The sequence below is a fragment of the Corvus moneduloides genome, chromosome 8, assembly GCF_009650955.1.
Source record: "Corvus moneduloides isolate bCorMon1 chromosome 8, bCorMon1.pri, whole genome shotgun sequence".
NCBI lineage: Eukaryota > Metazoa > Chordata > Aves > Passeriformes > Corvidae > Corvus > Corvus moneduloides.
The window spans coordinates 19166084-19177890 of record NC_045483.1 but is presented as its reverse complement, the minus strand read 5'-3'; the positions used below and the strand labels follow the sequence as shown (position 1 = coordinate 19177890).

At 48.2% G+C, this 11807-nt stretch overlaps 1 protein-coding gene across 1 annotated transcript; it reads right to left on the bottom strand.

The window, feature by feature from the left end:
- Positions 1 to 255: 255 nt before the first annotated feature.
- On the bottom strand, positions 256 to 6224 carry WNT8B (Wnt family member 8B). Its single transcript, XM_032116559.1, has 6 exons — positions 6172 to 6224; positions 6052 to 6085; positions 4929 to 5067; positions 3431 to 3556; positions 1284 to 1426; positions 256 to 901 (listed from the first exon to the last, which is right to left on the bottom strand). The coding sequence occupies exons 1-6, from the start codon at positions 6222 to 6224 to the stop codon at positions 344 to 346; spliced, it is 1053 nt and encodes a 350-aa protein (XP_031972450.1). The 3' UTR covers positions 256 to 343.
- Positions 6225 to 11807: the final 5583 nt, after the last annotated feature.

Sequence of the window (11807 nt, the reverse complement as noted above, 5' to 3'; positions counted from 1 at the left end):
TGGGGAACAGACAAGCTCAAAACCACAGGAGCCACCAAGACCTCCTGTGTTTTCAGAGATAATGCCATAGTCACTGGATAGAGTGACACTGAGTTCAAGGGACCGAATCTCACCTTGTTTTGTCAACACTTGGAGGTCTCCCCAGAAGACGTTACCCACTGCACTAGTGCCCTGTATGGGCAAGGCCTGAGCACTCATACAAGGCTCTTTTGCCTTGTCCAGGCCCCAGTGAGGCAGCAGTGGGAATGAGACAAAACTATACCAAATGGAAATGGTGCCAGGGGCTGATGGGAAGGGCAGGAGAGGAGAGGGGCAGACAGGACTGTGGAGGAGCAGAAGCAAGTTAGAGCTTTCTCTTGAGCTTGCGGCTGGCTCCGCCTCCTCCGCTCCGCTCGCGCTTCTCCTTGCGGACACAGAAGTACTTGGTGACACGTTTGCGGCACTGCTCGCAGCGCACAGCGCAGCACCAGTGGAACTTGCAGTTGCAGCTGGACACCATCTCAGCTCGCCTCTCCTCCACTGCCAGCCCACAGTCCCCACACAGCCGCCGGCAGCTCCGCTTCTCCCACTTGCTGAGCGCCTTGCCCCTCTTCAGGCACTCCCTGCCCTCCGTGCCCAGCAGCCCCAGTGTCTTGTTCTCCAGGCAGTAGTCAGGAGAGTCTTCCAAATGGACCAGTTCCTTCTTGGAGATGGAACTGAAGGTCTCAGCAATGGCACCCCGGCTGGCAGCACTGTTCCCTGCTCCCTGCAGCAAGTCTACCTTCAGGGCTTTGTGGTACCTCTCCTTGAGGTAAGTGCCCACCTCCCGAAACTCAGGCAACTGCAGCCAGCAGGTCTGGGTGGTGCAGCTGCCCGACACACCGTGGCATTTGCAAGTCCGCTTCATGGTCCCTTTCACTGCCTACAGGGTGAGCAGAGAGAGTGGTTCAGGAAAAACCCCCGGAGGGGCCACTTCTGTACTGCAATGCATGCAGAAACATGGCTCCAGGCCTATGGAGGAGTTTGGTATCAATTCTCCCTGCACGATAGTCCTGAAGCTCACAGATTTGCTTTTCCCAGTGCTCCCCTCTGTGAACTGGGAGAAAGAGGACTGCGGAAAGTCATTAACACTGTAACACAGAAGCTTTGCTACCTTAGAGCAGACACCATTGTACTGCTGCTGTCCCCCCCAGAAGTTGTTCTAGACATGTGATTTTAGCCACAGCAAATTGTGACTCTCCACAGTGAATGTTCAGAGACAATTTGGTATGCACCATCAGCTCTGGAGGGAAAGAGGGGCTCACCTTTCTACCTGCCTCATTGTTATGCAGGTTCATAGCAGCTCTGGCATCTTGTCCAGTCTCCAGGGCATCCACAAACTGCTTGGAAATGGCTTCCCCAAAGCCCACATTATCGCTGCAGCCTCCCCACAGCCAGCCTTGTCCCCCTAAGAAAGGAGATGAGATGTGTGCTGTCAAAGAACCAGAAGAGGTTTCAGAAGTGAGGGGAGGGAATGGAAGCCATGGGTCACATCCAGCCTTTCACCTCACAGTACTCCCAGGTTCCCTCCTGTTGAGTTCATGGCATTTCTACTGAGGCCTGGATAATAAGTGACTCAGGCAGGCTGCAAAGGGGTATGTCCTGTACTACAAGTGCAGGGCTTTCCAGGCTTTCTATAGAGCAGGATTTAGAAGCTGTCAGTTATCATGCATTAGCAGACATGTAGATAAGCCTCTGGGTCTCTAATCACCTCTCAAACCCTGACTTCAGCTGGTCCAGTGTGACTTGCAGGGACAGCATCTTGCTAACATTGATTAGCAAACTGGTGGAGGCATCCTGGTCAGAGGCAACAGATTCCCCTGTGCCTGGAACAGCCCAAGCCTGGCACACGTGTATCGAGGAGGAGGCCCTGGTTTTGGCACACCCAGAATTCTCAGACGATGTTTGGCATCTTAGAATGGTCTGATTTTCTAGTTACCGTAAAAAAACAAGGGAGTCAGTACAGAACTGTGAAACTGCACAAAAATATGTGGAAGGTACTTTTCCTAACTGAGTGGGAACTGAGTGGGACTGGAAAAATGCCATGCAATTTTCTTTTTTTCCTGCTAGAGAAAGATGCCAAATTATTAATGAAGATCTGAAATCTGGAATATTCTGACCCTGACATGCCACATTGGTACATCTGGGGAGTTGTGGTTTAATGACCTCGTGCCTCTCTGGAAAGGCCTGGCCCTTGCCTGGACTTCCCCAGGGCATCGTGATCCCCTTTCCCAGAGAAAGACAGGAGTGTTTCATGAGAGGTGGGTAGTTGCAGTGGATAATGCAGTCCAAATCAAGAGCTGGGACTGAAGGAAGTATGAAAACCTTTCACCGACTTGGATTCAGTGCAGTGGCTGAATTGAATCATGCTGTTTTGGTCAAGCCCACAAGTTTTGTGTACCTTACAAGGTTCTAAGTTCACAATGGAAAGTTTTCATGAAAAACAGATATATTTGAGGGAAAAAGAATATGCCATGACTAACTTGGTTTTCCAGAGAAGATAAAATTTGATGTGTTGTTGCCCAAAAGTCTTGCTCTGCTAGAGACAGGCATTCCCAAACTTTGGACACCTAAGCAGCAGCAGCTGTTTTCAAAACTATCAGCCAGTAAAGTAAATTACTAAATACTGGACACTCCAGAGGAGTTTGTCATAAAGTGACACATACTGACTGCCGAGTGTGGCTGGGTAGGGCATGGCTTTTAAAAGATTTTGATCGCTTGAAATTTGACCTTTTTCTATTCAAAACAAAACCCCTAAATGTCAGTGTTTTCTGTGAAAGCTGAGCAGAGAGCTGGACTGGTGCAGCCTGGAGCTCCCTACCAGGGGTGCTGGGCAGCTGAGGGCCTAGATACCACAGTCATGTGGATGGTGCGAGGGCTGTGTGCTGCCACAATGGTTCTCCTGGTTGTGCTCTTGTGTGCCTGCCATGCTGAAAAGCGCTAGAGAGGTTTATGAATGGCACCCTGCCTTTCTTTTGGTCATTCTGCTGTGGGGCCACCCTGGTCCTGCAGACCCTGGGAACCCTGATGTCCCTGATCTGTGCTGCTATAACAAGATCTACCATTTAGGTGCGTGGCAACAGATCCATTTCTCTGCCCCTATGACACAGTCATTCTCTCCAGAAGCTTAAATAGAGTTCTCGATTTGAACCAGGGAAATTGCAACTCCTTCTACTCTCCTGCTCATTTAGAAAGTACTGGAAAGCATCAAGAGCTTGGCTGGTGTAAAGTGGGGGTTGCTCTGTTACCTTCCACAGAGCTACTTTGTTTTGAACCAGGGACAGCTCTGCTCTGAGCATTATTCCTGGGTGTGGGGACCAGGAGGGGGAGGTTTTTCTGCCGGCCTCGGAGGAGAGAAGAGCTTCTCCTGCCGCCTGGGACGAGAAAGGGGCAGCAGCTCATCTCTCCTTACCCAGCTGTCCATTGCGGGAGTCGTCACAGCCACAGTTGTCAAAATCCCCCAGGCTGCAGTTCCGGGTCAGCGTGTACATGACGCCCGCAGAGCTGATGGCATGGACAAAGGCTGTTTCTCGGTTTGCTGTCAAGGGGGAATACAAAGAGAGCAGATGTGCTAAAGATTTCGTGGCAATGGCAGTGTTAGAAATTGTTCCTGCCATGCAGGAGTCTGCACAGGACATCTGCAGTGGGGAAGACTTTGTGGGGTGGAGAAGAGGCCCTACACGTCAGATTACCTTAGTTCGGGCTTGAACTGCATGAAGGCAGAAGCTCCCAAAAATGATCCATACTGACTCATGCCATTTCAAAGGGTGTGGACGAGAGAGCACCTGGCTGTCATTGTGGGAGCTCAACAGTGGCAATATAGCACAGACAGCCAAATGTCCCCCACTTCTCACTAACACATCCCCAACAGAAAAGAGGCCTCTCCTAGGATCAAAGAGCTCCTTCCCCACAGCTCCCTCGAGCCTTACCTTCTGCTGGAAGGGCTCTGAGCAGTGACCATACCTACCCACCAGGATCAGTTTGGGAATCATCAGCTAGCTTCACTGAGCCTTTGGCTTTCATTTAATACCAGCAAGGTGTGGATCTGAGCAGATAACCTTGACAGGAATGATTCAGGGATCTGCTTCTGGTCTCAGAGGGGGCCTTGTGCTGCAATTTTCTCCTCAAGGCCTAGCTTTGAAACCTTTGTCCACCTCTGCCTTGGGCTCTGGTCCCTTGTCTGCTGCCAGTCCCACCAGAGGCCTGAGTCTCTCCTCTACACCCAGCTCCTGCCTTTACAGAGCAGGTATGAGCCCAGCCCAGCATCAAACATGGATCTAGGGGGCCAGGTATGCACTGAAATATTTCCTGGGACCTGCAAATAGGTAAGGAATAGGATACAGTAACAATGACCATAGCCCCATGCCCTACAGTGGCCTAGGTCAGGGGTACTGGATTTCTGCCTAGGGTGATTCTGACATCTGGAAGATGTAGGAAGACTTTTCTCCTGCCTCTTGGCCAGAGCACAGCCACTGATGAACTCTTTCCTGCTCCCTTTAGCCTTATCCCCCTGCTTGCTACCCAACCAGCCTGCACTGGTTCTCAGCCTCCCTGGGATACCCTGGGACACCATCTAGGCATGGTGTGGCCAGCAGCCCATGTGCAGGTCAGGGGGGGGGCATCCTTGTGGGGAGGCAGTTGTGTGAGGGTTGGTCCTGCGCCATCTGGGGTTCAGCAGGTCCGTAGGTGAGGCTGGCATTGCAAGGATGCCTTGGAGCTAGACCCCCGTGTGTCTGGGAGCCGATGGGTGAAGGGGTCTCCTGGAGAGATCCCTCTGGGGGATTCCTGGGAGAAGCACTTCCCAGGTGGGGATGGGGAAGAAAAGGAGGTACTTGGGAAGAGAGGAGGGGGCCATGGGCTCTAACCTGTAGCAAGGGGGTCCCAGTAGTGGTATCCAATGCGTTCCTTACCACTGCGCAGCCCACCGTGGCTGGAGAGCTGCAGTGCCCTCTCTGGGCAGTTCCAGCGATCCCAGGCAAACTGGAACTTGCACTCCTCGATGCCGCTCTGTGCCCCAGCCGCCACACTGCTGGAGTAGATGAGATAGGCCTAGGAGCAGAGCTGGGGGTCAGCACAGGGACGATGCATATTTTCAACTGAAAGTAACCTGCATGCCATCTTACAAAGGCAACACATACAGAGCTGAGAAGGTCTCCCAGCCTTGGCTTCCCTGAGAAGTGGTGCTCACCATCAGCAGCAGCAAACCCATTTTCTGCTGTGCTGGGTCAGAGCCTGAGCCTCCTGGGGGAGAAGGCTGAGCTCTTGGCTGTTAGCCACGTTAGGAAATGTGCCAGCCAGCCTCTGCCATGGGGAACCCCTTATCTCTTCACCATGAGAAGAAACAGAGCCTTCTGCTCAGAGATCAGGGAGCTCTAGGCCAGCAGATGCCTCAGCCTGCCACCTTCTTCACCACAGCTCCAGGGGGAGAGCTAGTGCTTTGGAGCAAGGTTGCTCCACCAGTGTATTGGGAGCTAGATGGGCCTGGAGGTGTTCCTGGGGAATAGCCAGAACAAAAACTGGGTAAATTTTACAGCTGGTCCTGGCTAAGAAAAAAGGCCTCTGAAAGAGGAGCACAATGATGTGAGGGGTCAAAAATATGGAACAAATTCCTGGCAATTTTATTTGGGCTCCTTGAGGAAGTATGTTTTACAGGGCTTAACAGCAAATACTTTCCAGCTGGATCAGTGTGGGCCCTGACGCCAACCTGATCCTCAGGAAGCAATAGATGGCAGGTGAGAACCTTGGCTGGTGTCAGTAGACAAATCTCCAGAATCTGGCCCCAACCAGCTTAAAAGAACCCCAGGTCAGCACTGCTCAGGGCTGGTGCAGCCCAAGGAGCTCACAGGTTGCAGCTCACAGCAAATCTTTCCTGGCCTTTCTCTGCCTTATTGCTGGAAACCTGGGGGTGAGGGGAGCTCTGGCCAAGGCTGGCTGGAGAGGAGTGGGAAGGAGGAGCACCTCTCTCTCCCTCTCTCTCCTTCCCTCTGTGGGTTTAGTAGAATCAGGGACAGAGATCAAAGGGATTTCTCTTACCTTGGGGCCCGTCATCAGGAAATTATTCACTGACCTGGAAGACAGAGACAGTGTCAGCAGGGAGGGGATGATGGCAGAGGGGCCTGGGGAATGCCAGGCATCCCATGGCTCTCCTCTTACCCCCCACAGTCTGCCTGTCTCCTGGCTGCAGGCACCTCTAGTCTCTCCCTCATGTCCCCTTGCTGCTCCCTGAGGGACAGGACAGTGCCGTCTCCTTCCCCCCGCCCTGCTCCCCTCAGTCAGGCTGTACTGGGCTGCAGTTCCTTCACTGCTCTGTCTTTTTGCTTTCCTCTGCTCAGCTACCCTTTGTACCAAGCCACCCATTATTTTAGTCCTTTTCTGTTCCCCTAGCCTTGCTTTTTACCTCACTTGACTAAACTCAGGGTAGCATTTCCCCCAGCCCCAGGAGTGGGACCATGCTGAGGGAAGGAGGGCATCACACCACTGCCCTTTGCAGTACGTGTCCAGATGCATCTCTCCAGATCACAATCCCTTGTTTTCCTGTGGTGCCAGCTCTGACTGCCCATACTCTCCTCTTGGTCAGGTTATGGTGATGGCTGAGCACAAATATACATGTCCTCCCCACCCTCCTGGACACTGTGCAGGGGATCCCAGGGGTTTGGGGTGGGTGGGAGGTCCTAGACAAAATTAAGCTTTCTGATGTTCCCATTGAAGGCGTGGAGTGATCATCTCCAAGGGCCAGGCACTGTGGCTTGTCTCCAGCACTGTCCCTATGGGCTTGCAGAACTGATGCTGTCCAGTCTGAGTCCTTCTCTAGTGAGAAAGTCTGTTTCTGTGCAAATGGTCAGTCAGCATCAGGACTCCATATGGTGCAGTGACCACCTACAGAATCTGGAGAATGGCTGGGTGAATCCTGCTTAGCAGTGTCACAGCAGAAAAGACTGACACTTTGAAAAAGCCCAAGAGCCAATTCTAAATATCCCAAGTCAGAAATGAAGTAAGAAAAGAGAGAGTGTCCTAAAAATAACTAATCCCAGTATCTCCAGGTTTGCAAAATAACACTCATCACTATTTCTGGTGAGTCTCTGGAGCATTTTCCCTGCTCGCAACCCAGCACTTCAGAGAAAAGGGTGAGTGTTGTTATCACCCAGAGAGGACACTGAGGCCAGAGAGGTGGCATGAGTGGATTGAGACCTTGCAGTGAGTGAGTGATTGGGAAAATGACAGAGCATGCACTGATAGAAACTTGGCTGTTCAGCTTCTTATGAAGATGACGTTCTGCTTCAAATGAGCCACAAGTATCTTCTTGTAAGGGAGAGAAAGGTACTGTCTTTTTGTGCTACAAATCCAACACAGACACTGTGGGGACATTCCAGGGTGAGCTCAAGCACAGGCAGAGGCAGGCACTGCTGTCCCAAGCTGAGGGTCAAAGTGCAGCCCTGCCACAGACACAGCAACAGACAGGGTGGCAGGACTGGTGTCCAGACATCAGACACAGGAGAGATTGGGCGAGGACGCTGTCCTGCCTTGGAAAACCAGTCATGCAGTTAGCAAGCCCATTTCACCTCCACTAGAACTGCACCCACAGAGATCCTTTCCAATGTACACCACAAAAGGAGGTCTCATTACTTTAGCTTGGTCAAAATCACAAGAAACTTGATCTTTGCTGTTAGAATTTAGAAAGAGTTGAGAGAGTGTGTTTGCAACATTTCTTTCTGGCAAGTCTAGCTTTCTTTTGTTTTAGTTTGGGGTTTGTGGTTTTTTTGGTGAAAATGTGTTTCTATTGATGAAGCTTGCTTTGGGAAAGATTCCCCTGGGTCAAAACAGGAGTGGGCTGTGCCAAGGCACTGCGAGAACAGGAGATTCTTTCCCTTTGTTCCAGGCTTGCGATTCAGACCCGGCTGTGCTCCAGCCCCCATGGGTACTTTAGCACGAAGTCGATGGTTGTTTTGCAGAGGAATTTTCCTTTGGGAGCTGCTTCTGCATTGTACAGCTAATTAAATATTTCCTGGGACTTGGAGAGAAGGCATCTGTAGCCGAGTGATTAGAGCATCGGGTGACCTGAATCACACAGGGCCATGAACCTGGGGCTAATCAGACTGTGTAAGCTCCATGGGTCCCCATCCTAACGCAACTGGGTAGCAGCATGAACAAGTTATTTTTCCATCTGGTTTCCCTTCTGTCCATTGCCTTGACCTTAAGTGCTTTGCTATGGGGACCACACTCAGGATGGTGACAGTGTGAATCTGAGCTGTGAGAAAACTCTTGTAAAATGCTCTGCGTAGGCAAGAGCTAGAAAATTGCAAGTCCTCTCTTATCTTGTTTTTGTCACCAAAACAAGAGAAATATCCTGTCTGCATTGCTTCCCATGTGGGTAGGAAAAACCAAATTCACAGCATATAGGAGGGATTTGCCTCAAACCCTTGGATTAGGAACATCTGGGAAGTTGCAAGGATGGTGTTAGGAGGAAGAGAGTAATCCACAAATTCAGCATTTACAGCAAACCAGCCTGTTAAGCAGGAGTCAATTGACACAACTTCATTGAAGCAGAGGATCTGCTCCTTCCAGGATATACTTTAAGGTTCACAAAAAGGCCAAGTTCAGGATATGCCAATTCTCCATCTGCAGCTGAGTAAATGATACAGTAGCAATTTCCCAGCAGGATATTCTAAACACTTTATAAAGTCAGAGAGACAGAAGGCATTTTCCTTGAGCTCTCAGATCAACAGGCAGGTATGCTGCTGGCTGGGTTTGTAGGACTTAGACAAGTGAAGGATTCACAAAGATTCAAGTGTTTGGTGCACTTGACACCCCAACATTTAACTCTTGCAACTGCAAGTGGGTTCAGGAGAAGGGGAGATGGGACTGTCGTATGGCTGGGGGCTGGCTGAAATTTTTCTTACTTGTGTTGAGGGGGAAGGAAACATAATAATGGAGACAGAATCTGTGTGCTTTGTCTTTTCTCCCATGATTTAGTTAAGAAAAATGCATTTCCATTCTGTATATAGTCTCCAGTAAGGGCAGAGAGCAATTAAGTCACTACTTACACAGATGTAGTACAATAGTGACAGTGTCTCTAGAATCATCTCTGTGCTGCAAACAGGAATCACTACCAAAATCTCTCTTCATTATTTTCTCTGTGATTTTTAAAAAGAAATTATGTATTTCTACTAAATTTTCATTCCTTTGCAAAGGAAAGCAGAATGTAAAACTAAACTAGTTAAGTAGTTGCATTCACAGCTGGTGTGAACCAGCCCAATTCCCATGACTTCGGTGATTTTTTGTATCATGCACATGAAAGGAGATATTTGAAGCAATTTCTCTTCTCTGAGGAAGCTCACGGGGTTCCTATCTGTGTAAACCCCTTTCCCTCCACCTTCAAACTCCAGGACAGCATTACACAGACTGAAGCGAAGCAGGCTCATAGCTAAGCAGGTAGAGAGAGGAGACCTCCGAATTCCTCTGCCCCCTCCCCAGGCTGTGCAGGGCCCTGGCCAGGGTACAGTGCTTCCCTCACCACAACTCTGTCTCCAGGTAAAAAGCAAATCTAGGGCAAGAGATTTTCATGGGATCCAATATTAGGAAATTATCTCAAAGCTAATGAATATCTTTAGCAGGAGTTTTCTATCATAGTTTTATTGAATCTGAAAGCAAAGAACCCTGCCAAGCAGCTGTCCCATTATATTTTACTCATATCAAATACTAATAAGCCTCAAATAATTCTGTCTCAGTTACAACTTTAACCAGTAACAGCACCACACTCCTCGGTTTAATATGCCCTAAGAGCCTTATCTAATCTCTCATTACAATATTTGTCTGATACCTTACCACCCACTCAGGTTACTGTGCTGCTGGTTCTGCTCTTTAGAAAATGGTAAAGCTGTATTTAGACCTTTGCCATCATTATTGTAAATAGAGAAAATTGATAGAATTTCACTTTGGATCTGAGTTTCGTTCTCAATATGAGCTCCCTGATATTATTAGAAAACCAGGGAGGCTGGAAACCAAAGGCAGTCCCACAGTTGAAGTGTAGAAAATACATTTAGAAACAAACTGCTGCATTAAAGATCGTTATATTATTCCCACAAGAGAGGAGACTGGGTGGTAACTCAATAACCTTTGAAGCTTTACTTCTTTTTTCTTCATTTTTCTCTATTTTGTTATATTTATTTTGGGGTTTTTTGTTCCTAAATGCAACCCCGACATTTTGATCACCTAGAAATACACTGGTTGAATGGGCCGTTAGATGGTAAAATCTAATGCACACTCACAGAAGGGAAGTGGCCACATATATATTTAAAGAAGTGTTTTGTTGTTGTTATATATTGCTCCCCCCCATGCTGCCACTCCCAATACTTGTGATTAAATCACAGGAAAAAAAAAACTTGTTGTATTTTAAGCTGTTGGATCAGATAAAGAAAACCAGCACAAATTTCAAGCAGAATTATTTTATGATTCCCACAAACTTGTCTTTTTTCTCCTCAAGGGTTAAGGGATACTGTCTGCAAAACGGTCATTTCAAATAAAGGTTGCAATTTTCCTTTCTCTCTGGAACTCATGACCTATGAGCAACATGCAGAGAGAAGCGGGGTTGTCTTGATCTATAAACTTTTCTCTTAGATAAAAACTGCTCAGAGACAGGGAATTTAAACATCCAATTTCGAACTGAAAATGCCTTGGATTTCCATATTTAGCTCTACTTTGTGCACTGAAATTTCTCTCCTTTGAACTGTTTCTTTAAAATGTTGATTTTTTTTTTTTTTAATGTATTCTAAACCTGTTTTTATTGAGGAAAGCAAGACACATACACAGGAAGAGCAGAAAAATAACAATAAAATCAGCATGAGCTCTTGCCTAGTCTCTCTGTAGAACATATGTATTCCCCTTGTTCCAGAAGGGAGTTTTATCTTGAGTTTGCTGCTTTATAGTATTTAGACATATACAAATTGTGGCACATTCTTTTAATGAAGGGAGTAGAAAATCTCTGAAAGAACATAAATTTCACTTCCAGACTAACAGGAATGAGTTCCCATTTACTCTTTAGTTTCTCTTTCTGTAATTTTGATTTCTCCATCCATGGTAATAACCCTAGAGATCTGCTGTGGGGAAGGCAGGGGATTTTAGTAATTGAATGGTAAAAGACTTTCCTTGCCGTTAGAGATAAGTCTGTAACCTGCTGAGCAGATTCCCCAGGGCATCACAGCAATGGAGAATAAAGTTTGGGTACTCAGTAAAAATCCCATAGGAAAAATACCTGCAGAGCCCATCTCCCTTTGGGAATAGGACTGATATATCCCACAAGCAATGATAGGAGATTTGATGCTAGTGCAATCTCTTTCTGTTCACGCTTATAGAACTTTCTGGGAAATAAATATAACACCACCCTTAGGACAGAGCAAGGGGTCCACAGCAAATGGCCATAGATTTATGCACAGCAGAACTGGTCTGATGGGACTCAGGTGGTTGGAAACCACACCGTAGCAAAATCCATACCAATAGCTGCTCCCCGGGAAATCCTAGTAGATGAATTTCAGACATGTAATTCTGCCCCGTGTGTGCCAAGGAGCTTGGGTCTCAGGCTGCTCAGCCAGAGTGACGCTCCTGTGTATCTAACTCACTCCTGCTGGCTCTGAGCTCTTAATCATGGACTGTCCTCCTTGGGGAGCGTGAGAGAAGCCCCACTTGATTTAATTAAGACAAGAGACAAGCTGACTGGGACCCTTTGGAAAAACAGAAGTCCCTGGCTTTTCTATTGGGTTATCTTCCCACTTGAAAGTGAGGGGCCAGGTCCTCAG

What these genes read in the sequence shown, in the direction of transcription:
- WNT8B (XM_032116559.1), bottom strand. Translation starts at nt 6,224, where the DNA reads ATGAGGGAGAGACTAGAGGTGCCTGCAGCCAGGAGACAGGCAGACTGT. An exon ending in AGACAGGCAGACTGTGGGGG is followed by an intron (nt 6,086 to 6,171) that starts GTAAGAGGAGAG and finishes TCTGTCTTCCAG; the next exon opens with GTCAGTGAATAATTTCCTGA. An exon ending in ACAATGAGGCAGGTAGAAAG is followed by an intron (nt 902 to 1,283) that starts GTGAGCCCCTCT and finishes CTCACCCTGTAG; the next exon opens with GCAGTGAAAGGGACCATGAA.